This window comes from Strix uralensis, chromosome 6 (genome assembly GCF_047716275.1).
Source record: "Strix uralensis isolate ZFMK-TIS-50842 chromosome 6, bStrUra1, whole genome shotgun sequence".
Classification (NCBI taxonomy): domain Eukaryota; kingdom Metazoa; phylum Chordata; class Aves; order Strigiformes; family Strigidae; genus Strix; species Strix uralensis.
Genome location: NC_133977.1, coordinates 35,663,251 through 35,687,230, shown reverse-complemented (window position 1 = coordinate 35,687,230; position 23,980 = coordinate 35,663,251). Strand labels below are relative to the sequence as shown.

Below are 23,980 nucleotides of genomic sequence, written 5' to 3'. Positions count from 1 at the left end.
CACCAGTCTTTGAAGACTACTCAATCCAGCATGCATTGCCAAGAGAGTGACTTACAAATACACAAGACAGCAATCTGGATTAAGTCTCCTGATCTCTCTGAATTGTGAAAGGAAAGCTGCCAGAAACATTCTTTACCAGGAATAACATTTATAACAGAAATTGTATATTTGCAGAATGATTAAGAAGTCAGTGATAGCTAGATGTCTAAGTGATTATTTGCCTAAACATTATCTGTACCTTTTGAAAGTCCTCACTTTAACACTTACAACCATCTGTTTTGGTAATTTGCTTCATGCACTCAGACTTCTTTTTCCAGCTAATCCATTTTCCAATATTTTGTTAGAAAAACAGTTGATTTTCAAGTACTTCAGGTGCTAATTTGCAGAGTCTGTCAAAGACTTCAATAAGTGCTTTTTGAATAATTACCAAATGTTGACAACCACTACAAAGTATAATCAGCAAAAACGTTACAGGCAGTATGAAATACTCCTCGCTCATATTTGCTCCTGGTATCCACTCTAGGCAGATGGGTAGGCAGGTCTTCATTAACAGCTTAATTTTAAACAAAAATAAGAGGCAAAACCTGTCTTCCTCTTCTCCATTTTCTACGTTATTCATATTGAAGAGCAGCCTAATGATTTGTTATAATTTTACACCCACAGCAAGAAAAGACCAATTCTGACATCTTAACCCAACAATTCATGTACTTTCTTTCTATTTGTTAGGAAAGGAAAAATGCCTCCAAGCAACACCTGTAACACTAAATTATTCAAATGCACACCCAGATTTACTTTTTCCTCTCCTTATCTAGCCAAATCACATCTCCTCATCATGTCATGCATTCTAAGACCCCATCCTATCTAGTATGCATAACATGTAAATCAAGAAAAGTAGAAATGCAAGAGAAACATGAGCTAAAGCAGTCTGAGACTGATCTTGCAAAAATAGTACAAATCCATACAGTACAGCTTTAGCACAAAGAAAATGTCATGTGACAAGGACTATTAAAGCTTGCTTTTTGAAAATGGGAAATAACCATCACTATAATACAGAGGTTGCTTCAGAAAAATCCTTCTGGTCTGCAAATAAAAAAGCTATAGCCTTGTGCAGCCAAAGTGGGCTAAGGGTTTGCTCTGCAGCAACACTACAGCTTTAAAGTTACTGAGGAACTGGGTTCCAATTTCTGGGGAAAAATGCATCTTTCATCATAGAAGGAAGAAAGCACAAATTATAGAAGCTACTTTGCTTTTGACACTATTGTTGTTACTTGGTCTCTTACTAGACTGAAACAGCAGTTGCCTTTTGAACATAATTTAAGAAAGCTGTATCTGAGCCCTAGTGTCTCTGACTGTATCAATTTGCTACTCTATCTCAAAACAAGAACTTCAGTTATATGTGACAAAAAGGGATACGCGGACACATCTTTCAACTTTTCTGCTAACACACGTTATCTCCACCACTGACAGGTATAGACTCGCTTCTCCATTCTTCCCCATTCCCTACAACTGCTCAATTGCCCTAAAAAGATTTAGCCAGTTCAAATAAACAAGTTAAACAAAAAGTGTTAGTAGTCTCATTTTCTATGACAGAATTTAAGTTAAAACACCGTATTAATCATGCATGAGGATCACTACTCTATGGCAACTCAGAAACTGCTAGCCAAAATAAATGGCTGATTATAGACTTTAAGAGCCTGACTCCCACTGTTCACATGTAAAAGTTTTAAATGGGAAGGAGGAAGGAAATATATGCCATCAATGTTATTCTTTGTAATGAGATTCTCTCACACACATTAGTGCTATAAACTTAGCCATAATTAAAGATAACTCAACCATTACAGAACTTCACATTCTTAAAAACAGTCTCTGTACAGAACCACAAACTTCATAACAGTAAATCATTTTGTTTATCTCTTCATGTTCAACCATCTCCTGCTGGCAAATAGACTCCAGATGTTTAGATCTGTGACTAACTCCATCATAGCTGCCTCAATTTGAAGTCCACTGTCCTAAGCCCACTGGGAAAAAAAACCCCAAACAACAGTCTCCACCCCGTAACAGTTCAAATCTGATTTAATCAGTCAAGTTCCATGTAGATCTTCAGCAGTCATTTCAATCTAATTTGCCATCATTTTTGTGGACACTTTCCCAAGCCTCAGGAACATAAAGATAAAAATCACTGCATCTCACTTTATCTTTGAGTGTTTCCTCAAACCAAAAAATATAAAAACATCCAATTCAGTATCTTCCATGAATGACAACCCCTAACCATAGTAAATAGTTGAAATGCTTATTGTATACTACTTTGACTGTGCAGGGTGCATAGTAATCACTGACAAAGGATTCTATAAGTCCAAAAATATTCTGAGTCAACTTCTCAAGATAAAAGCAACTCGCAAATAGCATTTAAGACTGCTGAAGAGGATCCCCCTTTAGGCATTTTGGAAGGGGGTAGTTTTGAGACAGCATTTCTCTAGTTTTAGTCATTCTCTCATTTTACCAGGGAACAAGCTTTTTCTCCTATTCTACTCCTAGCAAAACCACTTGTTACAAATGACTATATTTGTAAATTGAGTCTCAGAGGAAGAATCCTTCTAACACAGTAAAATCAAAGCTACTTTGAGTAACTGGCCTTAGAAAGCTGGTGATGAATAGACAGATAAAAGCCACATTAATAATTTTCTGCCAGGATTTTTAAAAAGCGAGGAACGACACTAGAATCTTCCTTCCAGTTTACCCAGCAAGTTAGCACAGCAGCAGAAAGGAGGGGCAAATGCAGAAAACTCTATGCATTGATCGTCCACAAAAATTCCATCTTCTAAGAAAGATCCTGGCGCATGGCAACATCAAATCTAGAATTTTGTTTGCCAGCTACCTTCACCAGGCCTGTGGATTCTATTAAGACTCTGGTAGACAAATAAGCACTTCTGTGTTCTTCAGACTATATATAGATACAAGGGGTTAAAATTATTAGAACTATATCCAAACACTGCTGATGCTTCAGTAAACTGTTTGATAACATCCTTAATTCTCTTTTCCTGGTGCATGCATGCATACACAGAAATTTTTTTTTGGTCACATACCAAAATTTGAGAAGCGATATATTTTTTGTTTGACTTGAATCAGTTCTTACTTTCCAGAGTATTAATCATTGTTCTACTATAATAGTCAAGGTCCTGCTGCCTTCTTTCAGAACAGAAGAAATGTAACATTGAAATATGACCCTTGGGCTTCTGTTCTTGCAATCCTTTATAATAAAGAAAGGGCAAGAATTTACTATAGACTCTGTTGAGTTATAGGATTTATCTCCCAAATGGGAGAGCTCCATACCTCATATGTGTCAACAAAAAGGAAGAAATATGAGAAGACTATTGGACAAATAAGAGCGACCTATAACTCATATCTGGCAGTGATGCATTGTATGTATTAATTGCTTGAAGAGCCAGATTTTCTTTTCACATTACTGTAAAAACAATCACAGTTGAACACAATAAATAGAGCTAATATGCACAATTAATTGCCTTGACTTTTAAAAGCAACAGAGGTTTGGTTTTCATGATAGTAGATTCAAAACTAGAGATCCAGGGCATGACTGAGAATTGGAGACCAGTGCAAGAAGATCCCAGTGTCTGAAAATCTGAGTGGAGGCCACCTAGGTTCTTCTCTGAGCAGGCCCACACAACTGTATTTCTGTGCTTTACACTGAACATTTTAAAATGCATTAAGAGTTTAGGACTCTAGTTTGAGGAGATACCAACTCAGGCCCTTCTTTGTTCATGAAAACATTTAAGCAGGTGCTTAACCCCAAACTACTGGTGAATGCAATTCAGGAATATATACTATCATGCCAAAAGCTTGTGCATGTTTAAATCTCATTAAAATACTTTCTTGGATCCTGACTGTGCTCCTATCCACAGCATATATGAGACAGTGTTGTTTCAAGAGAATCATGGCAATTAAGTTGGAAGCTTAAGGCCTGAATTAATAAGCTATCAAACACAACTTGGTAAAACACAATTAGGCAACACACTTACCTTTTCAGCATATTCTGACACTATTTGCTTGATCTCAGCTGACTGGAGTCCAACAATCTGGCCAACTGTGCTTGCTGTCAATTTGCCCTGCAATTGTGTCAAGAAAACATTTGGAGTTTTGGAACTGCCTGTGCTTTTTACATGGCAATTTCTCCAAGCTCTAATTTTAGCAGAAATGTACAAAACCTTTACACTGCGTAAAAACCTCTAATCATAAAAAAAGATCAAGAAATATTCCACCCCCAAAAAAACTTCGCCACTAGAAATTTCTCACTTAAAACCTTCTAGCAAATTTGAGCTCAGATTTTCAAAAACTTACTTCTAATTGTATTCTGCATACTGAATTTTGCATGCGCAGTAATAAAACTCACTATTAGACCACATTTTGAGCCAAACTATAACAATGCAGATGTGTGAAAGAACGCACCTTTCAAATTGGATGTGTGTACAAAGATGATCTTCAAGTAGAACTGAATTCTACAGTGGATTTCAGTAGAAAGCATGTCAATCAGCTTTGAGACTAGACTGATTACTACCTTCTCTTCTGTGATTTCAGCATAAACAGAAACAATGTTTAACAACTGAATTTCTTACCAGTCCTCTCACCCAGAAATCAAAATGTAAGAATTTTCAAAATTACAACAGCCTACAAGTTCCATTATATCACTAACTGCAACTAATTAAGAGAACAAGATACATATCCAGTATTTTCAGTGTCTTAGACTGATGGTGTTGTTTATAAACATTTATCAGTGCTTTGAAAAACATCTTGAAACCCATACAATTTTCCTCCACTCTCACCAGTAAAATAATTACTCCTCTGGATATCTTCACAAGATGAATAAAGTAAGATCATACTGCATCTTGGGTAGCTGCACTGTGATGTCTTTCCCCTGAAATTCTCATTGTAGAAACCATTTGAAAGAGGCACTTATTTATATTGCTTTTATCATTTCAAGGCAAATTATTAAGTCATCAGCCTCATAAAAATTACTGTCTTCCTAATTCAACCATCTTTTCTTGCACTCCCTTCATGAAAATTTAAACACTGTCATTCCAAGAGTTCAGACTCACCATTAACCTAATTTTAGGAATAATTGCCATAATCAACCATAATTTAAACAAAGCTGTATGAGTTTTAAATGCTGCTTACCTCTTCTGTTGCCATTGCAGCCATTCCAGTCATCAGAGTTTTAATGCGAAGCTAGGGCAAAAGATGAGGAATTACACATAACAATTTATCTTTCATTATTTAACTCGGTTCTGCCTAGTGACAGGGACACATCTATACAATTAGTATCATATAACGTATTTTAATGCATGTAATGGGACAGTAAGTCTATGAAAGTTAAAGAAGAGGCGGCTAAAGTTACCAAATTTAAGGAGAATTCCTTGTAACAGTACAGGTTCAATCAGAGTATCCAGCTCCCACTGTCAGTTGAACACCAGCCTTTTAAAAATGCTTGGAGTCCAAAACAAAAGTTGAATTTTTTGATATTAAACATCAACAAACATTTAATTTTGTGCATCAATTTCAGGTTCCATATTCTCCTGTGGGAAGCAACTCTCACTTTAGCTATGCATGGAGATTTTCCTTCTCACAGAGAAGGACTGGGCAGAGAAAATGGCTGCCCTCCCCCCCGGTTAGTAACATCCATGCCTACTACGTATGTGGCACACCTCTTCGGCAGCCTGAAGATCATCTTCATCACAAGGCTCAGCTTTTCCTGCTCCTGCAAGCCCTGGAGGTAGCGCAATTTTTTTATCTTCAGCCTTTTAAAGAAAAATTAATATTATATTTAGTTCCAATATTAAGAAAGACAGCAAGAAGAAAATTGGAATATAGCTGTTCTGTTTCTATGAATACATTTCAGCTACTGGAACTTCCTCACACTCCAGTTCATGCCAACTGAAATGTAATCCTCGCTGATTTCGTAAGTATTCCACCTGTTTAAGACAGTGTCTCCGGCTTTCTATGGACACATGTGGGTCAAAGATCTCTTACTCCACAGCCTTCTGAGAACTACCAACCTCACAGGACAACTAGCTACCCCAGAATATGATGTCTGCTATATATAAAAAAGCTGAAATTTTTTTAACATAATTTTTTATAACTTAATATTGGTGTAACAAACATACAACAGGAAAAAAAAAGTATAAAATTGCCTAGTTCAGTCAGAAGAACACATACCACTAAACTAATGTGAACTGATGACAGACTCACTCAATTTCTAGGTCATTCTATTGAATGGTCATTCTATTGACACTAACCTGACTATTTAATCTTCCACTTTGACCTTACTGGAGACTCAGTTCATACAACAAACATGATGACTGTCTAATATACAATATTCTGAAGTCAGTAATATTTTTGAAGAAACCAAATGAACTCTATAAACATGACCGCAGTCTGGCAGTTACTTTGAGGGAAAAAGAGGTACACCTAGACTGGGAAACATCTCCATTTATAAAATTTAAATGATAAATTTGTATGCAGAATATTGAGATAATGAAGAGCAGCAACCTTAATATACTCAATGCATTGCTGTGTCCATGACATTGCTTAGTGCATTTCTTCATTATCTTTGTCTGCAGTAAAAACTTGTAGCTAAAGTAACATCTGCACTGAAATAATAAAACTGCAAAACTCCGACAAGGACATTTTATGATTCCATAATCACCAAAAGCACAGCCAGGATGCTACTTTTCAACAGGCATTATGATTTATTTTTGGCATTGTATCATGTTTCTCTATCACATTAAATAACCTGTTATGTAATAAATGCCTACCACATTTGTTACCAAGCTGAATGGTTCTTTAAAAAGAAAAGGAGAACCTCTTTAACAATCACATCATGGAACACTTAGTTAAAAGATTAAACAGACAGGATATGTCATTACCTCACATTAAAAAAACAAAACAAACACCCAAACTCCCCTTTATTCTAAGAGCAAACCCTTTGCAAAATGTGATCTTTGATGAAGGAAACCCTTTAAAAAAGGAGACAGCAATCAATTGCATCTTTCATGGCATGCAGATTTTTAGTTCCAGTTAGCCATTTTTAAGAGATGGTAATAATAGAAGTTGTAGATGTTTATTCTGTTGTATTCCTTTAAGATCTTACAGTAACCCACACTTCAGTAAAAACAACGTAATTCTTCCCACAATTGAAGTATTTAAAATTAGTATATTTTTTACCTGTTCTGTTTTTTCCGCTTGTCTGCTAAATCCATATCTCCTAAAAGAAAACAGTAACATGAAATAAATACATTGTTGTCTACAACTTTCACAAATACATTAAGTTTCTGTCAGTTTTCAACATAACAAATACATTAAAAAGAGAATTGTTTAACAAAGCCAACAGCCAGGTTCCAGTTAGTTTTGGAATGCTTCAAATAAACTAAATAAATAGGAACTGCAGCATATTTACAGACTAATTTCAGCTCCATCTAGTCCTTCCATCATGATTTGCAAATCTAGACTGTTCATAAAATACTGTCGTGTAAAGCTCATGAAAGGAAAAAGCAATGCTCTCTTTCCATTTGGAAGTTAATCCTGAGCCATTAGCTATATACTAGTGAATTCTGGAAAGACCTCAAGAAATTGTCAGTGCAATCTCTACTCCCAGAAAACCATTCATGCTTGTGTGCTTTGATGAATCTGCAATTTCTTTCTGAAGCATGTCGTTCAGAGCTTTAGATACGTGCTCAAATGAACTTTTTTACATCTGTTTTTTGAGGGAGAGGAAAAATTGACATGAGTTATGTTGTTACTTTGGAAATATTATCTTAAAGAAAAAACAGGTAGAAAGAAATTTTAGATATCATCAAGCAATTATCTTCAGTATTATGAAGCACTAAACCCAGCACATACACAGATACAAAGAGAAGTGGTGTTCCTGATTAACTTACAACTACAACTGTTTAATTCCTTAACTACTGCAGAAGCAGGACTATTTATAAGTCTTTTATGGCTAAAAGTGATCCTCAGTAGCAGTATCAATTGTCACCAGTTCTCCATTTATTCAACACTCATACTTAATGAGTAAATTCAGTCATATTTAACTAGAGCATAACTTCAAGTTATTGACAAGAGGGAGAACACTTGCTGATTTCAACTGTGTGTCAAGAGAAATGCACAAAAAGGGTAAGAGGAAGGTACTCAAAATACTGAGACCAAAAGAAAAGAAATCTATGGCTTTGGGGAAGAAGCCACCACAGAAGATACAAAAAATGAATTCAAATGTCATTTGTACTCCTTAAGTATTAAGAGCTCAGACAGCAGACAAGCTGTACATATCACTAAACTATGAAAACTGGAAGTAGAAACTAGAAACTCTGTAACCTTATTTTTATGTGTTTGGAGAGCTCTCATTAAACCAGAGGGACTTCCAAAGGTAATGGATAAGTGCAAACCTTGCTAACTTGGTCTCTATATTGAAGTTGGCAGAAAATAAGAAGACAAAGCACTAGAGCATGATTCAGCTCCCTGATGTAGCAACCACATTAGAACTATAGAAAGAAGCAACAACTTCAGCTCCTCTTTGCCCCACTTTCAGGGGACTGATTGCAAAGAGGCAATACTGGTTGACAGACACTACCTAGAAGCATCATGAAATTAAGCCATTTTTATGAAGCAAAGAACAAGTATGTTAAATAAACATACCCTACTAGCAGCATAAAGTCAGAACTTGAGCTCCTATTGTACAAAACATTGTTCACACATGAGGACTATTCAGTCCCCAGAGAATTTACAGGTTAAACAAACAAAATCTGAAACCAAACAAGAGTAAATCTGAAAAGGTTTGATTCTGAAGTAGCAGAAAAAACCCTCTGCAATCCAAATTTTATATAGAATGAATGCTTCTAAATACACACAAACCAAAACCCCTAGACAATTAAATGAAGCCTTTCACCTGCCATATTCCAGAAGTGTAGCATGAACCTTTGATTCCTCGTCTAGCAGTTCTTCAGCTCCCTTCTGACGTTTATATTTTCTCTGGGGTTTGTAAACCTCCTGTAAAACAGTGAATGAATTCAGAGCTTGTAAAAGGCTTTTCTAAAATAAATGATGAATTGTTATCTAGAGTGATATATACCACTGTTTGCTTTCCAACTCAATATGCTTACCCAAATAAATATCCTTCACTTTCTCTTTGGAATTACATGATAAAATCTTACTGAATTTACTTCTAAAAAATTTGCTATAGGACCTGTCTTTCCAGGTTTTAAAAGAATTATAAATGGTCATTTAACAACAAATACGATTTCTTCACCCATCTCCTCTATAACATTTGAAAGAAGAGTCAAAAATAGCACAACCAACATCTATTAAAAAAAACATCCTATGATTTAGCTGATAATGCCAGCGTCTAGAAATGTTACCTCCTTTGCAAGTCAATTCTATTTTTAATCTCTTATTAGATAACTAAATGTAATTATTATCTATTCAATGGTCACAGGTTGCAATGGAATTAAAAGATTTTATTGCAATTTAAAGAACAAAAGTATCTTAAGAAGTTCGGTACTAAAATCATTTGATCTTATGCTATCCCAATGTGATCCTATAGCTGGACAACAGCCCACCAAATAAAACAAGGATTCACAAGTAGTATTTTGTGCTGATAGAGCTACTTCCAATTTAAAAACAAAATGGAAACAAAAGGACAGAGCCACTATCCTGACTGTTAATGTAGGCACAACTGTCACAGCGCTGTAAATATGGCCTATACTAAACTACCTTTTTTCATCCTCCTTCCATATAGATCAACTATACCACTATAAAAGACTATATAGCAAGATTAGAAAAATTATTCTACTTCAACCACAAACAAAATAAAACCAAAAGCCGAACAAAAAAATAATCATGAGATGCTCAGCTTTCCCCAAATTAGAAGCTGGAACCAAGATAACATTTACTGGAATTATTTTTGCTGTTTGGTGAAAGATTAGCACACAGGCAGTCTGTAATGAAATATTGTTGTTGCTGGAATAAAGATTTTGAAGTTAACTGAAGTCTAGTATTTATTGCTATCCTGCTAGTAAGGATACTGAAAAAAACTAACCAAGAACCTGTGATCTCAAAGATTTTTTTTCCTCCAATTGATATTTTTTAAAAGTGTCCCCCTCAATCAATTAGATGACAGTTTTTTGTCTCCTTTTTCTGAAATTAAATTCCAGCCCTCATCCCAGCAGAGAAAAACTTCATCATCACTCCCAAATAATCAGCATCAAAAACGAACAGCCCCCTCTCTTCTGGTCTGTTTTAAATTCATATATTTTGAATCCTTTGAGGGCCAGGCTCAGAATGCTTAGAACAAATACATTACAAAAAACAAAAGTTGAAATCAAAACTCGGGCTTTCCACATACACATTTAACTTCAGAAAATCCTATTCACATGGGACAAGATTAATTCAAGAAGTTGCAAAGATTCTAAAAGAAAATAAAAAAAGATTTTTTTTTTGTTTGATCTGACCTTGTGAAACACAAACTATTATTTTCAACAACCAATTCCTGCACCATAACATTGCCAATATAGCTTTCAATCTTTTTCAGACATGTAAGCCCAAAGTAGAGATTTCAAACAAGTGAAAATAGACAGTATTCTGGCGAGTTTCTCCTGAATTTGTCAGCTGCCCTTTGCAATTTTTACTTCATTTCTAATCTCAATTTCTGTCATCTTTGTTTCCAGCTATCAAATCTTGCTACATTTTTGACTGTCATATGAAAAAGCTTTTTAAGATCAAGAATCTCCCACAAAATGTACTTTCACACCTACAGAAAAGCAATGTAAGTCATAAAAGTAATTATAGCTCTATATTATACCTGTGCTATATAAAGTAGGCATCATACCATAAACATTAGTCTTGGCATCAGATAATCGAGCAGTTGAACAAAACCACTGCAAGATAATCTCAATTCACTAGACAGTCACCTTTCAGCACCAGTAGTTCCTATTCCAATAACCATTGCTGATATTTAGTATTTCCTTTTCTAACCTTTAGGCCTGATTGTGACCATAAATCTCACTGTATTGTCCCCTTGGGAAGAGAAGGGTAGGTCCTTAGATCAGAATTATAATAATGAATTCAGACAACAGACTAATCTTTCACACTTGCTGGTCCTCTTAGGAAAGTGGATTTCTCTTCCAATTCCAATGCATAACGATTTAAAGGTGACCTGCAAAAGAGCCTTCATTTAACAGCCGCCACCTTCTTCCAGTTCCTATGGATAGATAGGAAAGCTTGTGCACTTTCTCCCCTGAAAATTCACTGTGTGTTCTTCTAGACTGCACTCGTGCCTTGATGCCTTAAGAGGCACTAATAAACTAATCTTCCATTAAGAAAATCAGGTTCCAGCTGTCGATCATATAATCCTGACATAGCTCATACATTTAAGGAAGAGGTGTTTGTCTAATGATACCCTGAGCAGTGATGAACAAATGTCAAAACTTTATCTACCATGAAGATGCACCTAAAAACTAGAGATCTGTGATCCAGAGAAGACAGAATACACCTTTATCAACTCTGCAGATAAATCCAAACTGGGGAGAGCAGCCAGCACACCTAAAGGCAGGAGAGCTATTCAGAGATATTTAGACAGGCTAGCTGAATGGTGCAAAATGCTATCAAACTTTTAAGACTGTACCTTGTTTTCCTTACTTTCATTCTTGGACCCTGAATACAGATATCTCTTTCATTCTTGGACCCTGAACACAGAACTATTCCCTTAGCTGCAGAAGTAGACACATGCATATCCGATTCCAGGATCATGACCTATGAAGTTTAAAGTAACAGCCCCTAATATACTGGGCAGGTGAAAATCAATTCACTGGCTTCAACCAGCAAAGAAACACCTGATCTGGCCTACATGTACCTGCTCCATCTTCACCATGTCATTCTCTTTGAGCTCTAAAAAGCAATTTCAGAACACATGCAGGTAGATATGTAAAGCACCATGGGACTTTGGACAAGCCACTTGACACATACTAGGATCCCTTCAAAGGGATCCCTTATTCACTGCTAATCAAATATCTTCTGTATTTTTTAAAATGACACTAAAAATTCTAGGTACTAGTGCCTCCTAACAGCATTGTGATTACTTTGTTTCTGTCTCTTCCCTGACAAGGTTGGTATCAGCCACTTGGATACAGAATCTTCAGCACTATTTAAAGACAATGCAGGTAGAAAATGGACACATTTGAAACACTTGAAAAATTAGGACAATTACTCTGAAAATTGAAAATAAGCAGAAGCTCACTGAATATCAAGCACTAACTGATACAACACACATTTGCCATTTGCTTTCTTACACAGGTTTGCATTCTCTCTCAATTTAAAGGGTTATACAGGTGCACAAACAAAACAGTAATACCCATTTACTTCGGGAGCTCACTTGTAAAACAGAAAACAGATCTCACTGGAAAGACAAGTATCACTGGTTGGAGTAAGAGACTCATTGTAAGTCTGCTAATAATTAAAAAAACCCAACCAAACCACTGGGAACAACAGTTAGGGACTGTAATTGAAATTTTCAAAGCAAGAGTAATTATTCAAATAGATTAACAAGAGATTTGCATTGGTCATCACCTGGAGACTTTCACAGCAATGTTTTTCTATAAACTTACACCGTAATTCAACCACATATATTAGGCCCAGCAGCACTTAGGTCATTAATAGGGAAAAACTACCTCCAAAACATGACAAAAGAGTAACATGACTTGTCCGGTCCGTTATGCAAGCTATCATATAGCTCATTATGCTGGCACTTAACACCTCTATCCATGGGTGAAGAGTTTAGGGTGTCTGGCTAGAGCTACCTGAAATAGCATTTATTTTCTCCAAAGAGTGGGGTTTCACCATCTATTGAGGAGCCTTGGAAGCATCCCATTCAAAGCATACCCAGATTTCTCATCCCTTCTCAAATGCTGACCCTGACCTCTGAATTTATCTTATCAAGATGGTCCAAGAAGAAAAAAAAAAAAAAAAAAAAAAAAAAAAGGTAGCAAACTGTTGGGAGTCAGAAATGGTGAATTGACAGATTGACAGTCACAAGCAAACAGGGAAATTAAAGAGAAAGCAAGGACAGAAACTCAAGTTGCTAGCTAGGCATCTAAATTCAGGTATGAGACAGTGATACAGCCAATGTATTTTACAAGTCACTCTTGATAGCATTCATAAACAAGCTTTCAAAAAACATAAACAAACAATTTATTCAAGAGGTAGATGATCTGCATCTGAAGAGGGAGAACACAAGTGATACCACCTTTCCCAACCAACATTTGCTACTTAAAGAAAACGTTTCCAAATTAGGCTGTGTATTTTCACTGCTAATTACAAGAAGTAAACCAGACAAGTTCTGAAATGCAGATATTTCAATTGAGGAGATCATTGCCATTTTGATTAATTTCAAAATAAATAGCCCAGTTGCTGATACCTTCTAACAAAATTAGTGTGCTGAGGGTTTAATAGCCTGCAAGCTACCTTGTGACTTCTGTTTGACAGCATGGAACTCCACACTCTCCGTGCAGGCAGTTGATATGGTTTATCTACTCATACAGCGCACACCTAAAGGTTTTCAAGCTGGTATGTTGGTATTTGAGACGTGGTCTAAGAATGAAGCTTGACGTGTGACTTAATTGGGACCTTCTTATAAGAAAATCCAAGATTGGCTGCATTACACAGAATTAACCACCACCATTTCATTACTAAAACCACTTGCTTCCTGATCATAGAAATCTAACATACTTACAAAGATATCAGTAACAGTTTTGATAGCCTTCTCTCTTCTTTGCATGAATTCATCATCCTGCAAGACATTAACAGAGGTGATTAAAAATACCAGGAATGGAGATTAAATCTCAACCATTGCAATAAGTTTAGCAAACAAAGTTGTCAAATAGTTTCTAATTGAGCTGCCCAATTAGCTGGTGAAATGGTAGTGATTTCCTGTAACACATAAAAGTATTTGCTCCTCTCATCAGACAGGTAGGTAGGTCTTTAAAACTGTATCCAGATCAACAGTCTTTCTGCTCTCTGCTTAGACAGTACCTGACACAAATGCAATCCCAGCCCACTACCAGGATCTCCAATCATTAATAATTAAGAAGAAATAAAGTTGGGATGGGCTTAATGTGGAAAAGAGAAGTTTCTAAGCATTAAAAACAATCAAAAAAAAAAAAATCAAAACAAAATTCAAACCACCCCAAGCTAATAAAATCCAGCTGTCTTTCCTAATAGTAGGGACATCTACCTTTAATGCTGTTACTGAATTAAGAGACAAAACTTGGGTTCTAGGTTTTAAATATGGAATTGCCTTGGGTATGCATGAACAGAACCAATGGCTCTGCACTACAGGCACAAATCCAAGCCCGGTCCAGCTCTCCTCCTACACCAAGGAAACTTTATATCATTACTGCAGAATAGGAAGAAGAGAGGATCACAACACTGTTCTAAGCACATAGCTTCAAAGTGGGCAGTGTTTGACTATTATAAGAAGGAGGAGGCAGGTGATCAAGGTATCTCAAACAGTGCAAAATTATTCTTACCACTACACTTCTGGAGAAAACTGCACCTCTCACTCCTCTGGCAATCATATTTTACAGAAACAAATGTATTTCTTTTTAACCCAAACCCGTCTGTCTCTGTCTTTCCCCAAGTTCAGTTTCTGAATGAAGTTTTTTAGGAATCTAGTTTTCAAGAACAGATTTTGAGGTTTGGATACAGGGAGACAAGAGATGACTCTGAGCACTCTAAAACAAAACCCAGTTACCCTGGATACGCTGCACAGAGCTCTATATCCACTCCACAAGGGACCTACCTGGCAAGCCAGACTGACGGTACCAAATACTGCAGAAAAACTAGGGCAACCAGAAAGCAAAAGTTAACCAGTATCCATGAACTCTCTGTCATCGTAACATTTTAATTTTTTTTCCCAGCTGAATTTGTACGTGGATTCCTCTAGGACCACTTAACAAAATGATAGCAAAGGCAATTCTGGTATATTGTGCAAATTTCAGAGCTGTGAAGCTGATACTGCACCTGAGCATTTGACATATAATAGAAATAAGAACTGTCTTGATCTTACCTCTGGTAGTCTATGAGTTTTTTGAAACTGTGATATAGAGTAAGAACGGATATAGTCTCCCATTTCTTCCCTTGTTTCTATTGCACGTTTCACCAGCCACTGAAAAAAACAAAAGTGGAAAGGGGAAGAATAACAGCAGCAAACACCAAACTACTGCATAATTAATTTTAATACATGATAAAAGCTACAAGCACATTTTAAGCACACAAGCACATTTATTTTTAAACATGGTAACTCAGGGACCTACTCCTAACAAAATGATACAGTATTAGCTATTTTATAAACTTCACGTTTGCTCTTCTACATACTAAGAAGCTCAGTAGAGCAATCAGGTAACACATAAGCTAAGAAACCACATGGATCTCCTTAAAATCAAAGTTTTACATATAAAAACCTTAATATTTTTCATCCTGTTCAACTATATTGAACCATACAAACCTCAATGAGCCATACTGTTCATGCTACAGCAGGATTCAATAATTCAAAGATCAAATGGCCTTCCCTTATAAGTTCCTTGGAGCAGAGCCTGGTATACCAAAAAACCACTCTTATGAAGGTTATTTGTAAATACCGTATTGCAAAATTAGTTATTTTGTTGCACGACTTTCCCTTCAGCTTGCACTGTAACTTCTCATGTACTGAATTGCTTGTACATTTGAATTAATTTCTTATAGTAAGTCTGGCAAGAAAATTTTATTGCAAATTTCAACTATTAGGAATTCTTAGTTGACAAATTCATTTATAAACAAAAACATATGAAATTTTCACAAGCATAAGCAAAGCTCATTGGAATTTTCCCAAATGAATTTCTGTAATCCAAATATTTGTATCTTCAATAAAATCGTTCCAAAAAGGAAAATTAAGAGCATCTGTGGAACAGAAATGGATGTGGGCCACTTTGATTATTTTTTTAGCTTGCATCTTTAAGGAAGAAAAAAAGAAGAATTACCCCCCCCCCCCAAAAAAAACCCCAACAAACCCTCCTAAAGCGTCCTTGCAAAAACCTGAGTTACATAAACCCTACATCCTAGCAGAAGAAATCTACTACTTAAGCTAAAAATATGTTTTAACAAAGTACATCTCACCACACTAAGTAGTTATGTAATCTACAGTATTCATTGTTACTACTTGTTAAACACTAATAACATTATGTTATCAAAATACAGAAGAATACATAATACAGAAAAATACACATCAGCAGTTCACAAAACAAAGGAATGTTAATTTTCTGCCTTTTTGTTTTCATCTACAGCATGGAATTGCCAGCACACCTCACAACTCACCAGACCAAGAGCTCAGTTGTACCAGCCTGCACAACATATATCCTGTTCTATCTTCAAAAAACTCAACACTCTACCGTACTCTGAAAGCTATCAAAGTTGTCCTTCTACTGAGCAGGCTATACTGAATAAGTAATAAATCCCTCAGTTCTAGGAAGCATTGATTTACAGCACGGATACAAAAATATACTCTGCATGCATACAGGTTTGTCCCTCTCTACTCCCAAGAAGCCCAGGCAGCATACTTTAAAACAGACAGTCCAGGTGGCTTTTATACAGTCTGTGGGCTATGGTATGGTCATCCTTCTACAAAGCATGCTTGAATTGTTCACAGCACCCATCTCTATCAGTCTGTGTGGGAGGAGATAGGCTGGATCTTTGATGGAATTTGAAGCAATTAGAAGTTGAACAGAAAATGTTCTGGGCTCTCAGTGCCAGGAACCAACCAGCTGAACCTGTCTTGTATCATTAGTCCATTATACTCTGACAGAAGACCACTCAGAACACAACCCAGTTTCATTAATCTTGGCTGTACCCGAGGTAAAAGCCATTACAGCGAGGTTATATGCATTTTTATCAAATTTTCCTACTATAGATCAGTTACTGTTTTCAAAAACTACAGCTCCACTGTGAAAAGACTTATCTTCGAGCCTTCTTCAAGAAGAACCACATGCCCCTATGAGAAAAGAGACTTCTTCTGACATTTATAAGACCACACAAAAAGCCACAAAAGATTGAAGTACATTTTAAATAACATTGGAGAAGATAAATCTTGTGGGCTGTTGACAGCCCACATAGGAGATCACGTAAGAGATCAGATCAATCCTGGGATCCAAGTTTGAACCAGCAACTGTTTTCTGTGCTATAACCACGAACCCCTGGAAAGTGAGGGTAAGATGATGACAACAAGAGAGATGAAAATGCAGACTATTAATTACAAAGCACATCTCAACACAAGATTGTCTACATATTTTTCTCTGTGAACATAAGCAGAATTTACTAGGAACAGCAGCACCATTTCTGCTCACTGGAATCTTTATTTTTTTTTTATTTTTTTTTTTTTAAGGTTCTGCTACAGTCTATGGCAGCAAGCCAACTCAATCTAATTTCTTCCTGCAGGGAGAGACTCATCAAAATTCCTCCCATCGAGTTCACCAGACTAGCCTGCACAGTGCAAGAGCTATTGGGACACAATGCCAGGTGGAGGGAAGAGCTTCTGTATTATTTGGGAACTGATCTGAGATTTACAGACGGCAAGTGAAATCTTGAACTGAATGGGGCATTGAGCAAAGTGTCATTATCAAATACACAATTCCTACATGCTATGGTCTGGTCAGCCTACTATAGCTCTTGCATGGCCTTCTTCAGAACACAATATACTGGTGAGACCAACAGAAATTTTCTTGAAAGCCTGTCTTGGTCGGGATGAAATGAGGAACCAACAGTATCTGGAGCAGGTAGAACTTCACAGGGACCCGAGAGAAAGCCACAATTTCTAAAAAAGATCCTCTACATGCAAAAAAACTAAGCTCATCAGGAAGGACTTCTGCACCAACTATGGATTAGATATACCACCTACTGGCCAGCTACTAATACTGAGAATCACTGCTCTCAGAGAAATCTAGAAGCTGATTGCCTCCCTGCATAGAATTAATGTTTCTCCTTTCCAGAGGTAATATCCCAAATCAGGACTTTGGATAAAGCAGGACAGAGAAAAGAACACCTAGTGCTATAGTTTTTACAGCAGGAGTTACAGTTCATGTTCTCACTTTAGGAGAGGAATTGCTTTTCCTGTGAGAGAAGTCTTATATTTGATAAATGTAATCATTCATTATCATCATCATTATCATCAAGTGACCCGGGCAAGAAATTAACCTGGGTTGGGATTTTTTTTTTTTTTGGTAGGAAAATAAAAGTTTAGAAGTAAAAACCTCACATTAACAAGACACAAACTTTACACCTTAGGCAGCATCAGCACAGCTTGAAAGCTGTGTAACAGTAGTACACGCCACGTAACTTTTTGTGGGGAGTGCAGTTAAGCGTGGTTTTCTCCGGAGCCTACTAGAAGATAACAAAAAAGAGACAACAAGATGTTTTCCCCACTTCTTACAAACTGGAATTTAGATTAAACTCTTACTTGCTAAATGCTTTCACAAGCAGGAGGTAAGGAGATATTTAATGAAAAGAAGCTTGCTTAACAGTCTTCATTTTCCCTATTTCTGTGTTTTCCCTACATTTCTGTGTGCAGATGAAAGTAAAATAAAAAAAATGATAACGACACACCAAGGATTCTCAAGATACCACACATAATTGGAACACATCACGTGTTAGCTTAAACCTTAAGAAAATGGAGAACTATGAGCATGCACGTGGTCAGTTAGTGGTGCTCAACAAGTACACAGTAATAGGATCACGTCGGAGCAATTTCTTTTTCCACCCATACAGTTTTTAAGTGATACGAACGAAGGATGAATTACGCTTAAAGAAACAACACCAACTGGTTAAAGCCTTATTCATACCCTTTTGACTGAATGACTACCTGTGTAACTTCTCCATAAACTTAAACATAGACTGTAAGACATCTATTTCCTAGTCTGACAAAGTAGATTATCAGATTCCGAAACAAGCTTAAAACTAGGTTTTTTAAGCAGACATTCCACAAAAGGCAGAATTTGACTCTATTTCAAAGAATTTAAAGAGTTTGTTTTGTGTTTTTCTTAAATGTGGATTAAGAATGTTATCATCTACAATGTCACCCAATTCTTTAAAAACATTCGTTTAAATCACTTCCCTGTGATTATTCATTCCAAAGTTAAATACAGAGCCAAACGATAATACAGATCTTTGTTAAAATTTTTATGCAAGTTTTATGGCCTTTTTCAGCATAGTATTGATACATCACAAAATTATTACCTGTACAACAGGAAATATATGAATGAAATCCAGTCCCTGGATCTGATGTGGTTCCAAACGATGAGGACACTTCATTTTTGGTAATACTGACACAATTTTTTCAGTTAAGGCACTATTATAAAACAACAAAAACACACACGTATATACGCTACTACAGTTTTCTTTGGTAAATCACAAATTATTTTTGCAAACACAGTTAGTAGTTAGAAAGTTCCCTCTAGTGGCTTCCACTGCATACAGCTGTGAAAAGCAATCAAACTTTCATTTACAAAATAGCTTTTACACTATACTATATATATTATTAGTCTGTGAAGAGGTGGTTAAATCCCTCTTGCAGGCTTCTAGCTTGTGATTTCATCTATAGTATTACACACAAAATTTTAAGATCTGCATGCCTGGTCAGATGAAAACGCCCACGTAAGATATATCTCCAAACACCTCTGCGTATTATAATATATGCACACATGAAGAAACACTAGCTTTAAGAACAGTTCTACTAAGTAAAAGATACACACTCCAAGAAAGTCCAGAATCAAATATAAGGACTTAAAAATTTGTTTTAGCAGAACTCCCAAAATATATCTTGACATTACTACTGAAACTTTATGAGTTTAAATATATATTACACCTAAAAGCTAAACACACAGTATACTCCACATGGTTTTGAAGTGAGTAAAACTGAATTTGCTGGCAATCATCCCATTCTACAGCTCAGGTACAAGCTGGTAAAGTGAATAGATTATCCTCTACAAGAACATCATCCTGCTTCCACTGAATCCTTTCTTCTAGGGCAAGGTATTTTTTGCTGCCAATGTTGTCAAGCACATTTTTAAAGCAGGTGTCAGCACTGAGGATGAACACTGTACAGCAAAAACTAAAACTGTTTTTCCATGAAGGAAAAAAATTAACTGGTCCAGTACTGACCTCAATGGTATTCATCAGTATTGCCCAAACGGACAACTGATATTCTGGAAGAACAAAAGTGGAGCAAGAGATATGAGACAGAGATCGAAGTCTGGGAACAGAGCCTGGAAAGTTATACTGCCTGAGAGAAGTGAAAACTCTGACATAATTCTTATAAGGCAGTTTCTGCTATGGCACCATGCTAATATTCTACAACATGAAAACAGCAAGTCCCTCTCAGCACAATCAAAGCAAATGCAATTAAAAAAAAAAAAAGTTATTTATCCAACAGATGCAGGATCCTCTCCTAATGCACATTTCCATGTTTATTTCAACCCAGCAATTAAATAATAGGACACCACAATACTGAGAAAACACAGCTTAACTTTTCCTTATCTTGAGAGCATCACAGAAGCACAGAGCCACCACCAATATAAACATTACATGGACATCAAAACAGCCTATGCTTGTGTGACTCTAAACACTTTAGTTTTACAAATAATTCATTGTTGCTGTTTTGGGAGAGGAGCCTAGTTTTTGTTTTGCATCCAGTCAGCTGCAAAAATAACAGAACATTTTGAGAACAACTTAACTATTTCCTATCCTGCTGTTCTTAAGGGTAACAAAGATGGTAGTGGTAGTTGTTAGAAGTGTTGTCTTCGTTCCTACTCTCTACTTAATTCTGTGCATTTAACAATGCTTTTTGTCATTATATATAACTACATATAACTATCTAGGGCGATTTGAGTGTCTCCAAGTCTAATGGCAATAACCACAAATCTTTATTTCTAAATGTGTTACAGTCTTGCCAATGCCAAATGACTTTCAAGAAACAGCACAGAAAGATGTTCTTTTCAACCACATTGAGCAAACAAATCTCTTCATGCAACTGTTACTTCCTGCAAATTTTAATTACGGCTCTTATCACAGAAATGCATAAAGTAATAATGTAGTTTAGAATGTATTCCCTTTCTCAGCATAAACAATTTTTACAACCTCCTTAATGCAGGAATTAGCTGGCTTGTGAACAAATTCCATGCATAAGAAATGGATCACTCCAAAATGGTCTCACTGGGTCACTATCAAGAAGGAACTCCTCCTCCTCAGAATGGGGCAGGTAACTTCCAGCAACAGTGTCACGCTTTAAATTCTGTTTGTTGACACCTACAATTCCAACCCAGAACCATAAAGGAGAATCAGAGGCTATCTACACAGCAAAACTGCAGACATAGAGAACTCAAGGAAGGCCTTCTAACATTGCACTCCACTTTCCAGCAGCGTGGTCCCCCTCTGCCCTTTGTTTTGGCCTCTGCATCATCCTCTTGTGCCAGCACAAGCATCTGTGCAGCTGCATAGAGAACTGGATCCAGGAACTGATTCATGTTAAAACTATTTTCCTTTCTTTTTTTTTTTTTTTGATAGGTTTTAATCTGGATCAGTTCCCAATCCAGTTTGATGTGGAGCCACATAAATGCTTTCACTGCTTAGTGGGGACGTAAGAACATGGTAGTTCAGAGGGGAATAGCACTGCCTTTTCTGGAATAAGCTTATTTCTGGTTTGAGAGTCTGTGGAACTAGAATCTAAGAAACCCAGAAACCAGTGCAGTGTTTTGCAAACAGGTGGTCTTGAAAAGCAGGAAACCTGGACTAAAAATCTTTCTTATAAACAAGCAAACATTAGGTAACTTCAATCCCCCGCCCACTTCTTCTTTTCTAAGAAGAAGAAAATTTCCACACTTGCCATTTAATCAACTTACATTTTTTGACCAATAGTAGAGTTCTCCTGAAACAATAAATCAACATCGATATCAAAGCTGCAAGTAGTGATACACCACGTCATGCCGCCTACCACCTAGCAAAGGAGCAACAGCATGGTTAGTTCCATTTTAATTTGAAGAGGTAAAACCAAATACATCGTAAAGGCTTTATTTATTTTATTTAGAAACTGCAGATTAGTATTTTCTCCATCCTCAGTATTCTTATATTAAGACTGAAATACATTTAGCTAGTGTACATATATCAACTTCTACACACAATACACATTCACAAGACAGAAAAAACCCAGCAGTTAGTGACATTCTAAATTCTTCTCTTAGCTTTATTAGAAACAGCTCTCAGATTAAAAAAAAAAAAAATAGATAAAACACAACAGTATGTTAAATGTCATGATCTTTAAAAAGTGACCATATCAAAATTTTATCAAGGATCATAATTTCTGTATTCATATATTTACCTTTATAGGTACCTTTGCTACTATTATTCTTCGCTTGCTGACATATGCAACACCAAGTGCTAGGCACAGCATCAACATAGTAATGAAAACTCCCAGCTCTATAGGAGTCTCTATCTCAGGCCTTATTCCTACAAATACTTAGGCATATTTAAACACCTGAGCTATTTCATCAACTTTACATAAATTACATTAAATATTTAAAGACAACCTTCCATAAACATATGCAAGATAACCTAAATGTGTGCAAAGGGAAAGAACAGAAAAAGGGATTAAAATGTGGAATAATTTACCAACACCACACAGCAAATTAGGGTGTTCTATACAAGGTCTTCTAGAACACTACCCCTCTCACACTCCCCTCTGAAACAGTTAACCAGTGTCCATCCCTTTTATACTAGCAGCTAGATCATTTTCAATACCAGTGCTCATTTTTGCAAAGGTTGGGCATTGTCATGAAATGGTAACTTTGCAATCGTATTTAGGCAAGTATAAACCTGATGCATCTATTTCTACACATAAACACAACAATGTTACATCCTAAGGCGGTCTCCTTGAAACTTACTTTGTGTCTGTGTGCACAGCCTCCTGAGCAGCTAAGGTCAGTAATGCCAAGCAGTTTTAAGAAACTAAAATTGCATTGCAAAGTAAGGCTGTGCTATGATCAAAGAAAGAGCAGAAAACAGAAGAGTCCATTTCAAAGCTGCTGTAGTTGTGTTTTCAAACCATCGTTTGGGAATTTCTCAAGGAGTCAGCACTAAAACAATTCAGAAGTCTCTTTTCAGCCTGAACTTTGCTCACTGTCAGTATCACATACTTCCTGTCTAGGACAATGAAAGGTTAACATACATGACATTCTAAAGATATGTAAAAACAGGCCCAAAATAATCTCACTAGGGTGTTTCATTCCTATGCAGAGCCTCTCAAGACAAATATTTCCTCATTTCTTATTAATAAATACTTCTTTTTAAAATTACCATGGTATCTCCAAGTATCAAGTCTTCCAGCTATTCTAAGTGCAGCTGGGAGAGTGGAAAAATTTCCCATATATGAGACTATAACTTAGGCCATAACACCCACAAAAAAGCACACCAGCAATTAGCTTGCATCCAATTGTCTCCTTCAGAACAGGCCTTGCTGCACAAAATCATTTTTCAAGACTGACGAGGTCCTATCTGTCTGAAACTGGGTCATTTGCAGAATGATTTACATAGGAAAGCCTCAAGTGTTGCAGGTGTCTTATTTTTTTTAAAGTCACCTAGAACTGCAACTAACTAGCAAAAAATATGTAATCCTCACATACTTGAAAAAGGTTTTTAAAAATATTGCATTGGTCTCACCTTGTCAAAGGGTGATAACCCCTTGATTCTTGCTCGAAAATACCCAGCAGCCACCAACAGTTCCAAAATTTCAGTCAACTTGATGTTCTGTTCCTCATCTTCTCTTGTTTCAACCTGACAAATGAACATTGCAATGGTAGTTCAGTTTTTCTCTTCCATTCTTCAAATTAACATTTTCCAAACTTCGTCTTAA

At 36.4% G+C, this 23,980-nt stretch overlaps 1 protein-coding gene across 1 annotated transcript in view; it reads right to left on the bottom strand.

The window, feature by feature from the left end:
• Positions 1-23,980, bottom strand: part of CCDC93 (CCC complex scaffolding subunit CCDC93) — a 50,378-nt gene that overhangs the window by 24,792 nt on the left and 1,606 nt on the right. The window contains exons 2-11 of the mRNA XM_074873694.1: positions 23,788-23,901; positions 21,975-22,069; positions 19,315-19,426; positions 15,122-15,220; positions 13,787-13,843; positions 8,951-9,051; positions 7,234-7,273; positions 5,715-5,807; positions 5,188-5,238; positions 4,035-4,121 (exon numbers count right to left, since the gene is read on the bottom strand). Of these exons, the coding sequence (XP_074729795.1) occupies positions 4,035-4,121; positions 5,188-5,238; positions 5,715-5,807; positions 7,234-7,273; positions 8,951-9,051; positions 13,787-13,843; positions 15,122-15,220; positions 19,315-19,426; positions 21,975-22,069; positions 23,788-23,901 (849 nt within the window). The remainder of the gene's footprint in view (positions 1-4,034; positions 4,122-5,187; positions 5,239-5,714; positions 5,808-7,233; positions 7,274-8,950; positions 9,052-13,786; positions 13,844-15,121; positions 15,221-19,314; positions 19,427-21,974; positions 22,070-23,787; positions 23,902-23,980) is intronic.